The sequence below is a fragment of the Tupaia chinensis genome, unplaced genomic scaffold (assembly GCF_000334495.1).
Source record: "Tupaia chinensis unplaced genomic scaffold, TupChi_1.0 Scaffold000147_1, whole genome shotgun sequence".
In the NCBI taxonomy this organism is placed as follows: Eukaryota; Metazoa; Chordata; class Mammalia; order Scandentia; family Tupaiidae; genus Tupaia; species Tupaia belangeri.
In genome coordinates, this window is record NW_006159617.1 from 7,747,821 (window position 1) to 7,767,212 (window position 19,392).

Here is a 19,392-nt window from a genome sequence, read left to right on the forward strand (position 1 = left end):
ACCTTAAGACTTTTAGAGCGGGACCAGCTGGTGGCTTAATGGCTATGTCACTGGACTCCTGGCTACGTCACTCCCATGTAGTCAATTGCAGTTCTACCCGGTAGCTTAAACCCATGCAGGGTGAGTGTTCGTGCGTGCCCAAGATCCCGAGAGGAGAATGGAGGAGAAGGGATTGTGGCATGGCCATCCCCTCTGGGGGGGGGTGATTTTTCGCTATCTCTCTGTCTCTCTCTGTCTTTCTGGCAAGCATATAAGCTCTATAGCAAAAACCTCTCAAAAAGACTTTTAGAGCATACTTTGATTTTCTAAGAGATTTCTTGCTTTCTGTCTGTCTCTCTTTGACTCTCTGGGAAGCACGCACACCCTACTGCAAAAATATCTCTTAAAAAAAATAAATTTAAGATCTGTTGTTGAGATCTGCATGTTTGCCAGAGAGAAAAAAGGTGCTAGTAGAAAGAAATGCAAGGCCTACCTATAGTCTAAAACTGCTTAGAAAGTAATCAGCGAAATGGTCCTATCTAGTTTTGTTTTTTATTTTTTGGAGAGGTTTTTGCCATAGGGCGCGTGTGCTCACACACAGAGACAGAGAGACAGAAAGCGAGAAATCACCCCCCCAGCGGGGATGGCCACGCCGCAATCCCTTCTCCTCCATTCTCCTCTCGGGATCTTGGGCACGCATGCACATGCGCCCGGTGTGAGTTTTTTAAGCCACCGGGTCCAGGACTCGAACCACGGTCGACTACATGGGAGTCCAGTGACATAGCCATTACGCTAACTGCTGGTCCTATCCTATCTTGTTTGACAAGGATCTCCACTTAAGGTCCTGGCTCCTAATTTCATTTACAATAAGCGATAAAGATCTAAGTAGTGGCAAATACAGGACAAATATATAACAATTATTATGACTCTTTTGGTTTTTAACTCTACCTGCAATTTTTTTTAACAAGATTTCAAAGACAAACGTATTAAAAAAAAAACTAATCTATGTTAATGGGTTCAGGATAAAGACATAATGTGGGGTCAGCCTGTGGCATGGTGGCTAAGGCAGCTGGATCTAACATGGCCAACTATGCAGTTCTAGGCCTGGACCCAGAGGCTTAAAACATCACCAGGTACATTCCAGTGCGTGCCCAAAGTCCTGAGAGGAGAATGGAGGAGAAAGGGCTAGAGAGATTGTGGTGTGGCCCTTCCCCCTGGGGGATGCTTTTTGACTTTCTCTCTTTCTCTCTCTCTCTCTCTCTCTCTCCCTTTCTCTTCCCCCCCCCCTTTCTGTTAGGTACATGTGCCTGATGACAAATATTTTAAATAATTTGTAACATCAATAAAAACTGGAGGGGTAGAGCAGAAAGCAAGTAGAGTTTTTACATGAAAGTGAAGCTCAGTGGGTGTCAATTTCTAATAGAACACTAAAACTTTAAATGTTATATGTAATGTCCATGGTAACCACCAAGAAAATACCCATAGAAAATGCAAAAATAGAAATGAGAAGGGAATCAAAACACACAACAAAAATCAACTAAACACAAGGAAAGATAAATATGAAGAAAATGAGGGACAAAAAAAGCTATAAGATAAACAGAAAGCAAAAATGACAAAAGTAAGTCCTTCTCTATCAGATTCACTTTAAATATAATGCTTTAAACTTCCCAAATCAAAAGACACAAACCATATGAATAAAAAAAAAAAAAAAATAGGATCCAATTTCATGCTATCACCCAGAGACTCACTTTGGATCCAAGATAACACACAGATGAAAAACAAAGAAATGGAAAAACACATTCCATGCAAATAATCACTGAAAGAGCGTGGAGATGGCTTTAATATCAGCCAAAATAGACTGCAAGTCAAAAACTGTTACATGAGATTAAAAAAAAGGATATTACATAATAATAATGATAAAAGTTTCAATTTGCTAAGAGGAGAATGGAGGAGAAGGGATTGTGACATGGCCATCCTCCCTGGGGGGTGATTTCTCACTTTCTGTCTTTCTCTGTCTCTCCGGGGAAAGCACATACACCCCATAGCAAAAAATCACTCTAAAAAAAAAGTTTCTATTTGCCAAAAGATGCAACAATTATAAAAATATATACTCTAGGGACCAGTAGGTGGAGTAATGGTTACATTGCTGGACTCCCTCATGGCAAACCATGGTTCGAGTCCCGAACCCAGCAGCTTCAAACTCACACTGGGCGTTTATGCCCATGTGCCCAATATCCCTAGAGAAGACCAAAGAAGAAGGGACTGTGGCATGGCCATACCCCTGAGGGGTGATTTCCCACTTTCTGCCTCTCTGTTTTTCTGTCTCTCCAGCAAGCACACATGCCCGAGAGCAAAAATCTCTCTTTGAAAAATAAAGTGTGTGTATGTGTTTGTGTATGTATATACATATATGATATATATACAACACATGACAGCTTGGGGGCGGTAGGCGGTATGGTGGTAAAAGGTGCTGAACTCTCACATGGCTGACCACAGTTCAAATCCGACTTGGTGGCTTGCTTTCTCACTCTATTTCTCTCTGTCTCTGTCTTTCTCTAGTCAAATTGAATAATAATACTAATAAATAAATATAATAATTCTTTTTAAAAAGTATGATAGCTCAAAAAATATATGAAATAAACATTAACAGAATTAAAGGGAAGAAACAGATAGCTCTATATTAAGGGTAGACTTCAATACCTTATTTTAAATAATGAATAAAACAAGCATATACAAAAGATCAGTAAAGAAACAGAACTAAAACAATATTATTAGCCAATTGGAATCAACAGACAGGTGAGTAGACATTTTTCTCAAGTATATATGGAAAAAGTCTCTGGGATACAGTATATCTTAAGTCATAAAACAAGCATTACAAAGTTTTAAGAAATTGAAATAGTAGAAAGTATCTTTTCTGATAAAAATGAAATGAGTTGGGACCAGCAAGTGGCATTGTGGTTAAGACACTGAATTCCCACATGGCCAACCACAGTTCAAGTCCCAGACCTGGCAACTGGCTTTCTCTCTTGCTCTCTCTCTCTCCCATGAGTACACATGCACTATAGCAAATTTAAAAATAATAAATAAAATTAAATAATTCAAAAAAAAAGAATGGAATGAGTCTAGAAAACAACAGTAAAGGGAAAAATGAAAAACTCACAACTACATGGAAATAAAAACATATAGAGTTAAACAAGCAATGATCAAAAAGACTCACAAAAGAAACCAGAAAATATGAGACAAAGACACAACCTGCCAAAATTTTTGGAATATAGTGAAAATCTGCCAAGAGGAAAGTGTGTCACCACAAATACCTATCATTAAAAATGAAGGAAAGACCTCAAACTTTATAGTTTCATAGACTAGAAAAAGAACAGCAAATGAAAACAAAAGCTAGCAGAAATTAAAAAATGTTAGAGGGTACAGCAAAGATAAATAAAATACAACACAGAAAAATCAATAAAATCAAGAGATGGTTCTTCAAAAAATATCAGCAAAACTGATGACTCTTTAACTTGATTGAAGGAGGAAAAGATTCAATTTAAATGTTTATAGAAAAAAAGGATGATAAGAGTACTAAGAATAATTTTATGCCAACAATTTGGATAATATAAATGAAACAAATTCCTAGAGATAAAGACCAAAGGAATAGAACAAAGAACCTAGGAAAATCCTTTTGCATATGTGATCAAATGATTTTTTGATAAGTGCCCCATGACCATTCAAGGGGGAAAGAACAGTCTTTTCAATAAATAGTTTAGGAAAAGTAAATATTTTCATGCAAAAAAATGCAGGTGGATTCTTACCCTAAAAAATTAACTAAAATAATCGAAGACCTAAACATAAGAGCTAATAAACACAAGAGAAAAGTTTTTATATATCAAAAAACACTATCAATGGGGTGATAGGCAGCCCACAAAATAAAAGAACGTATTTGCAAATCATTTATCTGATAAAGAGCTATTATCTATAATATATATTGGGACCAGCAGATGGCATAATGGTTACATTGCTTTGATTCCCACAGAGCCAACCACAGTTTGAATCCTGATCCTGGCAGCTTCAGACTCACACCAGACATGTGTGTGTTCAAGATCCTGAGAGAAGAATAGAGGAGAAGGGATTGCAGCATGACCATCCCCTCAGGGGGGTGATTTCTCGATTTCTTTTTGTCTCTCTGGGTGTACCCAGCAAGCACACATGCCCTATAGCAAAAAATCTCACTCTAAAAGAAAATCTGTATTGTATAAAGAACTCCTACAACTCAATAATTTTTTAAAATATCAACAGATTATAAAATGGGCAAAGAATATGAACACAATTTTGTCTAAAGAAATATATAAATGGCCAAAAATCACATGAACAGATGTTTAACATCACTAAAAATCAGAGAAATGCAAATCAAAGTTACATGAGATAACACTTCACATCTATTAGGATGACTATTCCTCCCAAAAAATAAAAACAGAAAACAAGTGTTAGAAGATGGAGAAATCAGAATCTTTGTATATCACTGGTAGGAATTTAAAACAGTGCAACTGCTATGAAAAAGTACAGTATTGTTCAAAACTTCAACAATGAATTACTATATGATTCAGGAGTTCTAAGTATATGTACCAAAAAAATGAAAGCAGAACTTGAAAAGATATTTGTACATAGCAGCACTGTTTTTTTTTAAGAGTTATTTTTTATTATTCAATTTGCTATAGGACACACATACTCACTGGAAACAGAAAGAGAGAGAGAGGGAAAATGAGAACGCAAACCACCAGGTCCAGGCCTGGAAGGACAGTCGACCATGTGGGTGCTCACAGCCTTAACGCTACCTGCTGACCCCACATAACAGCATAATTAACAAAAGACTAATGGTATAACACCACCACAAATGTCCACTGATGGACAGGTAGATAAAACATGTACTGTACATACAAAGAATCTAATTCAGCGCTACAAATCAATGAAATTCTGACATACGTGACAGCACGAATGAACCTTACAGACATTATTATGCTAAGCAAATTAACCCAGACAAAAAAGTACAAATATTATCTATTAGCTAGCAAACTTATATGAAGTACCTAGATTAGTCAAAGGTATGGAGATAAGATTATAGCATGGTGGTTGCCAGGGACAGCAGGCAAGGCAGAATAGATGTCCTCTTTAGTTTTTATACACCCAGTGTTTTAGCTTAGAAGATGAAAAAGTTCTCGAGATGAATGGTGGTGATGTTGCATAACAGTAAAAATACACTTAATGCCATTGAACTGCATGCTTAAAAACAGTCAAAATGATAAATCTCATATATTTTACCATTAAAAAAGTCAGTAAAGAGTGATATTTCCTTAGCTAATAAATTACCAGAGAAACTTCCAATCACATGCAGCGGATAATACATACTTAGGCATCCTTAAATCCATGGAAACCATGGCCTTTGACAGTTCCACGTTGAAGTGCATGGGTACCAAAATATGCTGTGTGGAAACATTGAGTTTTCGTGCTTCTTTCCAATTATCACCTAATTACAGAAAACAGTTCATTTTTAACATTATAACTTAAATGACACAAAAAATTTAAAATTAATATTTCATAGTCACACACTGCATGCTGGGGGAAATCTCACATCCAGATAATCTTACTGTCACATTTCCACATATACACAATCAACAAGTAAATTCTTTTCCCATGATTTCATCATTTTCTTTCTGCTGTTTCCCAACACCCTACATTTTAGGAGTAAAAAATGCTTATTGAAAAAAACATAGTTTTAATCAAATCTACTATGCACACATTAACAACCACATCATCTTACCCAAAAAGCAACATGACTATAAGGCAACAATGGAAAAGGTAGGAGAAAGTGAGATTCTTTAATAGTAACAAAAGCTACTAATCATTTGAGATTTGTAACTGGTACAATTCTAGGCAATGTTTAAACTTCTCACAACGATGTATCATCTTCCCATTTTAGAAAACTGAGACTCAATATAATTTTATAACTTGCCTATGGCCAATATGTTAGTGATAAAGCTGAAAATCACACCCAGGTCTACTAAAAAGTGACCCTCTTGCGACATTCACTTGGAACAAGCCTACATGTCCAATAAGGTTACAGTTAAGTAAATAACCTAACAGTCTGAGAACGTAATATAGCCAATAAAAGTCATGAATTCAGGGCATGAAGGTGGCATGGTGGTTAAGAGTGCTGGCCTCCCATGTGGCCAATCACGGTTCAAGTCCTGGACCTAGCAGCTTGCTTTCTCGCTTTCTCTCTCTCTCTGGTTAAATTAAAATAAATAAATACATAAATAAAGTTAAATAAAATAACTACTTAAAAACAAAAACAAAAGTCATGAATTCAGTGCCCAAACTGTTACTAGTGAGTGAAAGAACAATCTGGATAAGGTCAGTCCCATAGTGCAGTGGGTAAGCACTGTGCATTGGAAGCCAGACTGCACATGGCCAACTACCGCTCGAATTTTGGCTCCTGTGGCTTGAAAAACACACCAGGACATGTGTAATGCATGCCCCAACTCCTGACAGGATGGAGAAATGGAGAATAAAGGACTACAGCATGTTCATGACTCACTGGGGCAGTGTGTGTGCGTGTGTGCGTGTGTGTGTGTGTGTGTGTGTGTGTGTGTGTGTGCTCACTATCTCTTTCTCCCTCTCTCCCTCTTTCTCTCTCTGTTAAGTGCATGGCCTCTGATAATATAAATAAATAAATAAAATAAAACCTGGATATAAAACTATATAAATCAAGCCATCTCATGGCCTGGTGGTTAAGTTGGCGGGACTGCACATGGCCAACTCTGCTGTTCGAGTCCAAGACCCAGTAGCTTGAGAAATACAGTGGGTAAATGTGTGAGTTTACCCAAAATCCCAAAATAAGGAATAGATGGAGGAGAAAGGACTGAGGAATAACCAGGCCTCAAAGGGATGCTTTCTCTCTCTCTCTCTCTTTCTCTCTCTCTCTCTTTCTGGTAAGGTCATGCACCCTATGGAAAACTACAATAAATAAATAAAAATAAAAAATAAAATTTTAAAACTATATAAATGTTTTATAAAAACCTGCATTAACTGGACCAGCAGATGGCATAATGGTTACACTGCTGGACTCCGACATGGTCAACCGTGGTTCAAGTCCCAGACTTGGTGGCTTAAACCTCACACTAGGCACATGTGCATGCATGCCTAAAATCTCAGGAGGAGAATGGAGGAGACGGGATTGTGGTGTGGCCATCCAGGGATTTCTCAATTTCTGTCTCTCTGTCTCTCTGGCAAGCACGTATGCTCTATAGCAAAAATCTCTTAACAACTACAAAAAAAAAAAAAAAAACCTGCACTCACAAATATCTCTACAAATACCATGCAAGCATATCCCAAATACTGAAATATTCATAGGCACAGACACTGAAAAATCACTAAAATATACACCAAGATATCAACAGTGTTATGTCTGAGCAGTAAAATGAAAGAACATATATTTTTGTTTTTCTAAACTGCCCAGATTTTCTAAAATAGGTATATTTATAATTGGAAAGAAATAATTTTCCAAATTTAGAGTGAGATTGGGCCAGCTCATAGCCTGGATTCCACCTAGTCAACCATGCAGTTCAAATCCTGGCCCCAGAGGCTTAAAAACATGATGGGTACATGTGTATGGATGTTCCAAATCCTGACAGGCTGGAGAAATGGAAAAGGGATTGCAGCATGACCATATCCCACTGGTGGGTGCTTGTTCCCTCTCTCTGCCTTTGATCAGCACATGCACCCTCTGGTAAATTGGGGGGAAAAATTGTAGCAACATTAATGGGACCTGTACAGCACAATACATTTACATATAGGTTATCTCATTTGAACCTAATAATGTACTAGAGTCAGATAAAATCTCAGTCAAGAGGGGCCAGCAGGTGGCATGGTGGTGAAGGGTGCTGGATTCCCACATGGTCGACTGTGGTTCAAGTCCCAGATCTGGCAGCTTGCTTTCTCACTTTCCCTCTCTCGCTCTCTCTCGGCTGCTCTCTGGTCAAATTAAAATAATAATAAATAAAGTTAAATTTTTAAAATTATTTTTCAAAAGGTTTTAAAAAAGCTCCCAGTCAAGAAAAACAAAGCCATGGAAACATCAGACTCTTAGACATAAGTGATAAAATAGGTATTACATAAAATTTTATAACTCTACCAGTACTGAGATAAATGAAAATCTTCACTCTTCATTTTATAGATTAAAAAATAAAATTCTTTGGACAATATCAAAATAAGTCGGGACCTGCAGTTAGCATAATGGCTATGTCACTGGACTCCCACGTAGTCGACCGCAGTTCGAGTCCCAGACCCAGTGGCTTAAACTCATGCCGGGTGCGTGTGCGTGCGTGCCCAAGATACCAAGAGGAGAATAGAGAAGGGATTGCGGCATGGCCATCCCCCCTGGGGGGTGATTTCTCGCTTTCTGTCTCTCTGTCTCTGTCTGTCTGTCTGGCGAGCGCACGTGCCCTATAGCAAAATAAGTGTGACTGAAAACTGAATAACAATTAATGCTTATCAAAAACAATTCCAAGAAATTCTAATATTCTTCAGACAATAACAATACAATTTTAAGTATTTTTAAATCTCAGTATCTTAAATAATTAAGTATAATTCAGAAACTTTGAAAAGTTGTGACCAAACTATATCAGTCAAATATATCAAAATGTGAGACTATAATTTATTCTCTGAAAAAAAACCTTAAGGGCCTCTGAACACAATTTACTTTTGCTATTCACCACACTTCTGGGCTCCTTCCACAACCAAAATATGATCAAAACAGTAACTAAGTTCATTATCCTAAAGCAAATGTAATTAAAGAAATAAAATTAAAATGTTCTAGTCCTATATAAACTAAGAAACTTCATAATGAGTACTTCGGATTCTCATTCCTTCTCCTTTTATCAGCTAACCTACATGATTAAAATTTGGTCACACACTCACATGGATCTGTGAAACCCTAAACTCTTGAATTATCTGAATGTTCACTGATATGCTAGGGATTCCGGAGCAGTATGGCAGAACAGAGAGTTGTAGGAGTCTGAGTTCTCTCATACATCATTTAACAATGGCAACAGGATCTGAGAAATGTGTTACCAGGCCATTTCGCTGTTGTGCGAACACACAGTGCACTTACACAAGGTTAGATATGTTATAACCTGTTACAATCTTGTGGGACCACCACTGTACATGTGCTTCATCATTGACCAAAACGTAATTATACGGCACATATACTTTAGTGGGTCCTATTAAGTCGATTTCTGGCTGTGTCTTTAAATTAAAAATTAGATCAGAATCAGAGACCCCTGTTGGGTACACCACAATGAATGGGATAAAAGTATGGTTAGGGATGACAGTGACCCTCCTCAGTCTTTATGTGGCTGCACAGAGCTTCGTGATAAGAGAGCCTCTGGCCTCAAACAGCTTTCTCTGTTTCTCTGATTATCCAACTGTGTAACATAACTATCACTTTCAGTAAGTGTCAACCTATGGCCAAAGGTCGGAAAACACTGATATAGATCAGGATTTCTTAACTTCAGTACTACTCACACTTAGGCCAGATAAGTCTTTGTTGTGGAAGGCTGACTTGTATATTGTAGGATGTTTAACCTTTACCCACTAGATACACTAGTAATGCTCCCATCCCCTAACTGTGTCAATGAGAAATGTTCCCAGAAATTGACAAGTATCGGGGCCTGCAGGTGGCATGGTGGTTAAGGGTGCTGGACTCCCAACTTCCGGATATGGCAGCTTGCTTCCTCACTTTCCCTCTCTCTCTCTCTCTCTCTCTCACACATACACACATACACATACACACACACGCACACACACACACACACATACAGTCCCTCTCTGGTCAAATTAAAATAAATAAAGTTAAATAAAATAATTCTTGAAAACAATTATTTGTAAAAAAGAAATTAACAAATATCTCTTAGGGGGCAAAACTGTGCCTGGCTGAGAAACTAGGCATTATTTACTATCACGTCTAATTTAAAACTATCAAAGTTTGAACACATTTAGGAAGAAGATCATTAGACAAGTGTCTAAAAACCTAACTAGTCATCTTGGGACCAGCAGTTAGCATAATGGCTATGTTGCTGAACTCCCATGTAGTTGACCGCAGTTCGAATCCCAGACCCAGTGGCTTAAATTCACGCCAGGCACGTGTGTGTGTGTGCCCCAGATCCTGAGAGGAGAATGGAGGAGAAGGGATTGCGGCGTGGCCACCCCCCGGGGGGGTGATTTCTCACTTTCTGTCTCTCCCTGTCTTTCTGACAAGCGCATGCACCCTATAGCAAAAACCTCTTTAAAAAAAAAAAAAAAAAAAAAAAACACAAACTAAAAAAAAAAAAAAAAAACCTAGTCATCTTGGCAAAATCAAGTACAAAAGAATGTGTTTTATACTTACCAACTCTGCTGTAAAGCAGTTGTATGCTTGTAAGCTGAACATCAAAGGAATCATAAGCTCTATGCATTATCTCTTCAAGATTGGCCCCACCTTGTTTGACATCTGGTAATTCTGAGCGAGTTTTGCTTGTCACCTTGAAGTTAATTTCAATAGTTTAGAAAAATGCAAAAACCTTCAAAGAATAAGTATAAAGTTTTTATTTTTTCACAACTATAATATAAAAATGTAATAGGGGAAAATGGATGTACATTAGAAAGATCATGGGACCAGCAGTTAGCGTAATGGCTATGTCGCTGAACTCCCATGTTCAGACCACGGTTCGAGTCACACACCCAATAGCAAAAACCTATCAAAACAAACAAACAAAAAAACTGTTTCTCATTTAAAAACAAGATCTAAAGATATACTTACCTTTCAAAAGGTATCTATGGCTCAGTGATCAACATGTGAGGACTTTGAAAAGTTAGTAGAAAAATGGAATTAAAGTACATTTATTTTGGTGCAAAAAGTTCTTTAAGTCTATATATAGTTTTTCATAATATACATTTTTCTGTGAAGTTCTGGAAAACCCTTCCTATTTAAATACCTTTATAATAATAAGAGTCTAGGATTAAATATTAGGATAGCTGAATTTTAGTCCCAACTCTTCCACGTACATGACTCTGGGCAAGTTACACTCGTGTCTCTCTCTTTCATGGCAATATAATGTACAATGCTTTCTCACTTAAACATCCTGAAAATCACTCCACAGCAACATATACAGATGGTATTCATTCAAATATATGTACATCTGTGTACATATACTTTTTCCCTTTATTTTGTATGCTTCATGTAAAACAGATAGTCAAACCATGATTATCTCTGTTTGCTAGGTAATGAATTTTAGACACCCAGTTAAGAAACTGCCTAAAGTTACAAAATTAGACCCCTTACTCCTGACGGTATACTCTTTCTGCTATAACTACAATGCCCTTGAAACAATTCAATAACTAAACTCAAATATGAGTAATAATGTGTATAAAAATGTTAAATGTAAACCTTGTGGGTATCTACATAAATAACAAGTGCAGGGACCAGCAAACGGCTAGTTACATTTTTGGACTCCCACATGGCTGACTGTGGTTCAAGTCCCAGACCAACATCTTATAAATCACACTGGGTGCATGTGTGTGCATGCCTAAAATTCTAAGAGGAGAGGGGAGGAGAAGGAATTGTGGCATAGTCATTTCCCCTATGGGGTGATTTCTCGCTTTCTGTCTCTCCATCTCTCCGGTGAGTGCGCACACCCTCTAGCAAAAAATCTCTCTCTCTGAAAAAAAACAAAATTAACAAGTACACAGTAAAAATCAAAAGAGTAGAATAAGGGGAATATCAATATTAAGGAAAGGCACATATCATTAGGTAGCCAGAAACAAAATTCTAATTATCCATCTCTCTTAGATCTTTCAATCATTGCTATTTCTCCACCTCTGATTTAGAACACTGCTACCCAACAGCACTTTTACTGACAATGGAAATGTTCTGTATCTGTGCTAGTAGCCAATAGTCACTTCTGACTATTAAAGACTTAAATAGAGCTAATGTGACTTAAAAACTGAATTTTAAATATATTTCATTTTAATTCATTTAAATAACCACCAGTGGCTTACTGGGTACTACTATATAAAAGGGCATACACCTCAAAATACTAGCAACAAAATTATCTACCAATAACTTGGGGAGGGAAAGTGCATAACTGGAAGAAAAGAAAAGTTACTTAGGTAAATACAAGAAGACCATTTTAGACAAGTGTCTAAAAACCTAACTAGTCATCTTGGGACCAGCAGTTAGCATAATGGCTATGTTGCTGAACTCCCATGTAGTTGACCGCAGTTCGAATCCCAGACCCAGTGGCTTAAATTCACGCCAGGCACGTGTGTGTGTGTGCCCCAGATCCTGAGAGGAGAATGGAGGAGAAGGGATTGCGGCGTGGCCACCCCCCGGGGGGGTGATTTCTCACTTTCTGTCTCTCCCTGTCTTTCTGACAAGCGCATGCACCCTATAGCAAAAACCTCTTTAAAAAAAAAAAAAAAAAAAAAAAACACAAACTTTTGGAAAAAAGCAAAATCAAGTACAAAAGAATGTGTTTTATACTTACCAACTCTGCTGTAAAGCAGTTGTATGCTTGTAAGCTGAACATCAAAGGAATCATAAGCTCTATGCATTATCTCTTCAAGATTGGCCCCACCTTGTTTGACATCTGGTAATTCTGAGCGAGTTTTGCTTGTCACCTTGAAGTTAATTTCAATAGTTTAGAAAAATGCAAAAACCTTCAAAGAATAAGTATAAAGTTTTTATTTTTTCACAACTATAATATAAAAATGTAATAGGGGAAAATGGATGTACATTAGAAAGATCATGGGACCAGCAGTTAGCGTAATGGCTATGTCGCTGAACTCCCATGTTCAGACCACGGTTCGAGTCACACACCCAATAGCAAAAACCTATCAAAACAAACAAACAAAAAAACTGTTTCTCATTTAAAAACAAGATCTAAAGATATACTTACCTTTCAAAAGGTATCTATGGCTCAGTGATCAACATGTGAGGACTTTGAAAAGTTAGTAGAAAAATGGAATTAAAGTACATTTATTTTGGTGCAAAAAGTTCTTTAAGTCTATATATAGTTTTTCATAATATACATTTTTCTGTGAAGTTCTGGAAAACCCTTCCTATTTAAATACCTTTATAATAATAAGAGTCTAGGATTAAATATTAGGATAGCTGAATTTTAGTCCCAACTCTTCCACGTACATGACTCTGGGCAAGTTACACTCGTGTCTCTCTCTTTCATGGCAATATAATGTACAATGCTTTCTCACTTAAACATCCTGAAAATCACTCCACAGCAACATATACAGATGGTATTCATTCAAATATATGTACATCTGTGTACATATACTTTTTCCCTTTATTTTGTATGCTTCATGTAAAACAGATAGTCAAACCATGATTATCTCTGTTTGCTAGGTAATGAATTTTAGACACCCAGTTAAGAAACTGCCTAAAGTTACAAAATTAGACCCCTTACTCCTGACGGTATACTCTTTCTGCTATAACTACAATGCCCTTGAAACAATTCAATAACTAAACTCAAATATGAGTAATAATGTGTATAAAAATGTTAAATGTAAACCTTGTGGGTATCTACATAAATAACAAGTGCAGGGACCAGCAAACGGCTAGTTACATTTTTGGACTCCCACATGGCTGACTGTGGTTCAAGTCCCAGACCAACATCTTATAAATCACACTGGGTGCATGTGTGTGCATGCCTAAAATTCTAAGAGGAGAGGGGAGGAGAAGGAATTGTGGCATAGTCATTTCCCCTATGGGGTGATTTCTCGCTTTCTGTCTCTCCATCTCTCCGGTGAGTGCGCACACCCTCTAGCAAAAAATCTCTCTCTCTGAAAAAAAACAAAATTAACAAGTACACAGTAAAAATCAAAAGAGTAGAATAAGGGGAATATCAATATTAAGGAAAGGCACATATCATTAGGTAGCCAGAAACAAAATTCTAATTATCCATCTCTCTTAGATCTTTCAATCATTGCTATTTCTCCACCTCTGATTTAGAACACTGCTACCCAACAGCACTTTTACTGACAATGGAAATGTTCTGTATCTGTGCTAGTAGCCAATAGTCACTTCTGACTATTAAAGACTTAAATAGAGCTAATGTGACTTAAAAACTGAATTTTAAATATATTTCATTTTAATTCATTTAAATAACCACCAGTGGCTTACTGGGTACTACTATATAAAAGGGCATACACCTCAAAATACTAGCAACAAAATTATCTACCAATAACTTGGGGAGGGAAAGTGCATAACTGGAAGAAAAGAAAAGTTACTTAGGTAAATACAAGAAGACCATTTCTTGGGGGACCAGCAGGTGTCATGGTGGTTAAGGCACTGGATACTCCCACATGGCCGACCACAGTTCGAGTCCTGAACCTGGTGGCTTGCTTTCTCACTTTCTCTCCCTCTCTCTCTGTCTCTCTGGTCAAATTAAAATAAATGAATGAATAAATAAAATTTTAAAAAAATACAAGAAGACCATTTCTCAATTTACAAATATTTTAAAAAATCTTGAAATGTAGGGACCAGCAGTTAGCGTAATGGCTATGTCGCTGGACTCCCATGTAGTCAACCGTGGTTCGAGTTCTGGACCCAGTGGCTTAAAACTCACGCCGGGCGCGTGTGCGTGCATGCCCAAGATCCCAAGAGGAGAATGGAGAAGAAGGGATTGCGGCGTGGCCATCCCCCCGGGAGGTGATTTCTCACTTTCTGTCTCTCTGTCTCTGTCTGTCTGGCGAGTGCACGCGCCCTATAGCAAAAAAAAATTTAAAAAAAGGTTTAAAAAAATATATATTGCAATGTTAATATCTGCAGTCATGTACACAAAAAAATGTCAGCAGTATGAAGATGCATCTGATTACTTCCAGAACTGCCTCCCATTCTAAATACAGTCATCCCTCAATATACTCAAGGGATTGGTTCCAGGACCTCCCAAGGAAATCAAAACATGCAGATGCCCAAGTCCCTATACAATATGTGTAGTTATTTGCATGGGATCTACACACATTCTCCCATAAACTTTAAATCACTTCTAGATTACTTATAATATCTCATACAATGTAAGTGCTATGTAAACAACTGTTATAATATATTTTTAAATTTGCATTATTTTAATGTATTGTTTTTCATTGTAGTTTTTCCAAATATTTTTGATCCATAAATGACTGAATCCATGCATATGAAAACCACAGCTATGAAGAATTGACTGTACTTTAATTAACCAAATAATTAATTGAAAGAGAAATTAATTTCTCAAACATAATTTTCAAATTCATAAGTATTATTCTCAGGTTCACCTGACAAGCAGAGAGCAATTGATCATTTTGCTTTTAGAAATGTAAGAATACTAACTGATTAAATAAAACTTCACTATCTTTTTTTTTTTTTTCAGTGAGTTTTTGCTATAAGGCACATGTGCTCGCCAAACAGACAGAGACAGACCAAGAGACAGAAAGCAAGAAATCACCCCCCAGGGGGATGGCCATGCCGCAATCCCTCTCCTCCATTCTCCTCTCAGGATCTTGGGCATGTATGCACAGGAGCCCGGCATGAGTTTAAGCCACTGGGTCCAGAACTCGAACCACGGTCGACTACATGGAAGTCCAGCGACATAGCCATTACGCCAACTGCCGGTCCCAAAACTTCACTATCTTTACCAAAAAGAAAGATTTCTCAGATCCTATAATCCAACATAAATACAAAAACCCATAAATCAAATCAAGCGGTTTTAAAATATATATTTTAAACAACAAAAAACACTTTAAATGCCATATAATCAACAAAATATTATTAGTATATACCTTTAGATGACCAAGATCCAAAATAAGTAGATTTGATGTAGGACTAAAAATTCCATCTTGTGGGACAATAATATATGAAGCCTTCAAATTAATTTTGAGATAGAGAACTTTCTGTGTTTCAATAATATATAGGAGACCTGCAGAAAATTTAAAACACTACGATGAATACTTTTCACAAATTAGTCAAAAAATAGGATATCACTAAACATATAAATTAATAATCTTAAAATAATGTAAAATTAGTGTTAATTTTAAAATGATCTTGAGAAAAATATTTCCAATACAAATTTAAAGTACCCGTTAATGTGTACACTCTAATTAAATATAACTAAGTATAGAATTAATGTCTCAACAAAGAAAATTTTCATAAACTCAATTTAAGTAAAAGTGCAAAGAAAGACACAGACCTAAAAAAAAATGAATTGGGCTGAGACATTTATTCATAACTACTATTAAGATCAATATAGATTCTTCCCACTTCATAAATTTAACACAGCTATAACTACCATCCTAACAGTAGTACTTGATCTTAACGATATTACTCTGAGGCAACAAAAAACCCTGGATTATCGAATTATATTGAGTAAAACATATGTAAGCCAGAAAATCTAAAATTCAGGGTGTTCTTCATTCCTTATATATTTCATTGACTTCAGGTGTTTTATTCTAATACATCTAAATTCATTCATGTGCATATAACTAGTATACCAAATTAATATCTTATGTTCCTAAGTCCAATATAGGTTTTTAAATCTAAACAAATTATTTATGACCTGATGAGATGGGAATCCCTACTTGAAGAAAGCAGAGCAACAGAATCAGTTTGAGAAAAAAAGGGACCAGCAGTTAGTGTAATGGCTATGTCGCTGGACTCCCATGTTGTAGACCACGCTTCAAGTCCTGGATCCGTCGGCTTGAAATCACACCGGGCGTGTGTGTCTGCGTGCCAAAGATCCCAAGAGGAGAATGGAGGAGAAGGGACTGCAGTATGGCCATCTCCCCTGGGGGGGTGATTTCTCACTTTCTATTTCTCTGTCTCTCTCTGTCTTTCTGGCGAGCACACGCACCCTATAGCGAAAACCTCTCCCAAAAAAAAGAAGAAAAAAAAAAAGGTGTTACGATGTATAAAGTTTAGGAGATCTGATACTCAAATGGAAAAGTACCTTACTTCACAAAACAAACAAAAAAAACTACGTATCATGAGGGCTAGATTTTTTAAAATATGAATTATAATGAGAAACTAAAAATGACCACAACTGTTATGCAAAATTATGAATAGGTAGAAAAAAAAGTAGGTGACACAGTTTGTTTGTTAACAAGTGTACCCTGTACTATAGCCAAGAGTATGTGCAGTCTGAGTATTCTGTTCAGAATATAGGTTGAGATTTGAAAGGGTCATAAGAGAATTGAAGGAGAAGGAAGCAATTAAACCAAAAGATTTTGTTGGAAAAAATCCTCTGATTTTATAAAACACTGACCCAGTGCGGTCAATGGTATTTGAACGGGTGATGATATGTCTGTCGGAATTATACCGACACCTAATTTGTCACTGTGTAGTCCCTTCTTTCCCCAAAGAAATCATTCCATGTTTGGGAACCAGCAGTTAGCGTAATGGCTATGTCGCTGGACTCCCACATAGTCGACCCTGGTTCACATCCCGGACCCAGTGACTTAAAACTCACGCCGGGTACGTGTGCATGCGTCCCCAAGATCCCGAGAGGAGAATGGAGGAGAAGGGATTGCAGCGTGACCATCCCCCCGATTTCTCACTTTCTGTCTCTATGTCTCTCTCTCTCTGTCTGGCGAGCGCACGCACCCTATAGGGAAGAAAAATAAAAAAAACAACCTCACCAAAAAAAAAAAAAAAAGAAAGAAATCATTCCATGTTTATGACTCCCGATTAACAGCCGCCTATGAAGGAACTTAGCAAAAAGGCTTAAATACAGTACTTTTTGTATTTTAACATAACTTTTAAAGTTAAGGACTCACCATTTAAGAATGTATGTTTAAACTAAAAGTCAGCGATTTTAAACATACTTAAAATAAATTAAAGTTATAAATAGATAGGACATAAATACAATGACAAAGAAAAGTCAAGCTTAATCCTATATAGCTGCCTGTGAAGTTTGAGACCCAGACCAGGTGGCTGGAGAAACATGCCAGGCACATCTGTGTGCATGCTCAAAATCCCAGAAGGAGGGAGGGATAGGGGGAAGAGATTGCAGCATCACCATGTCCTTGGGGTGTGCTTCCTCACATTCCCTCTCTGTCTCTCTGTGTCCGCTGAGCACATGCACACTCTGGCAAATTTAAAAAAAGGAATTTAAGACTTTACCAAAGAGTAGATGGGTAATTGCACATGGCACACCACACAGTTCAAGTCCTAGACCTGGCAGCGTGACAAACACGTCAGGTGCAATGACAGATTTCAAAGAAACAGAAAGTTCTATATTCATAAGCAAAAACTGCTCCTGTATTTCTCTCACAACCATTAGAACAACATGACAGGGAGGCCAGCAGGTGGCGTGGTGGTTAAGAGCACTGGACTCCCATAGGGCCAACTGCGGTTCAAGTCCTGGACCTGCTGGCTTTGCTTGCTTTCTCACTTTCTCTCTCTCTGTCCCTCTCTGGTCAAATTATAAATAAATAAATAAATAAATAAAAATAAAATAATTCTATTTAAAAAAAAAAAAAAAGAACATGACAAAAGGATGAAAAATATCAGGAAGGCTATAGAAGATCTAAAGTACATGATTAACAAATGGAACTGCATGATCTGGGCCAATATATCAAAACCTGGCACTCTTGTGAGAAAGGCAACTGAAGGACCAGTCGATGGCATAATGGTTCTGTCGCTGGACTCCCATAGTCGACTGCGGTTCAAGTCCCAGACCCGGAGGCTTAAAACTCATGACAGGTGCCTGTGTGTGCGTGCCCAAAACCCTGAGAGTAGAATGGAAAAGGGATTGCAGCATGGCTATGCCCCTGCAAAGTGATTTCTCACTTTCTGTCTCCCTGGAGAGCACATGTGCCCAAGAGCAAAAATCTCTCTCAAAAAAAAATAAAGCAAACGGAGGCCAGACAGTGGTAATGAAGTAAGACGCACTGCTCCTAGAGGCTAACCCAGTCGGGAAGATTCTCTGTTCATGTCCAGAGATCTCCCTGTTGTATGCCAGGCACACGTATCCTCAAAAACTGGGGCTAGCTGAAGCTGGGGACGGACTGTGGCATCAATATTCCATTAGGGGTGCTACCCTGTCCTCCTCTCCATCTGTCTCGCTCATGGAAGAAGTAAATAAATAAACCTTAAAAAGAAAGAAAAATGATAGGCCATTTTCTGTCATAAATCAAGTTCCAAGCATCCGATTCATAATTTTGCAAGAACCTTAAATGTGGTGTGAAATTTCTGAGTGTAAAAAACGATCACTATTACACCTGCCATTAAAAATGAAAGTACCAGGGGCTGGCAGGTGGTGCAGTACTTAAGGGAACTGGATTCCTACATGGCCAACAGCAGTTTGAATCCCGGACCTGGCATTGCTTTCTTTTTCTCTCTCT

The 19,392-nt window shown here is 37.5% G+C and overlaps 1 protein-coding gene across 3 annotated transcripts in view; it reads right to left on the reverse strand.

Moving 5' to 3' along the window:
- Positions 1-19,392, reverse strand: part of VPS13A (vacuolar protein sorting 13 homolog A) — a gene marked incomplete at its 5' end in the record, with an annotated part of 243,652 nt that overhangs the window by 179,035 nt on the left and 45,225 nt on the right. For all 3 annotated transcript variants that reach the window (XM_014586627.2, XM_014586628.2, XM_014586629.2), the window contains 3 exon segments: positions 5,377-5,494; positions 12,552-12,684; positions 15,835-15,971. In XM_014586627.2, coding sequence (XP_014442113.1) covers positions 5,377-5,494; positions 12,552-12,684; positions 15,835-15,971 — 388 coding nt within the window.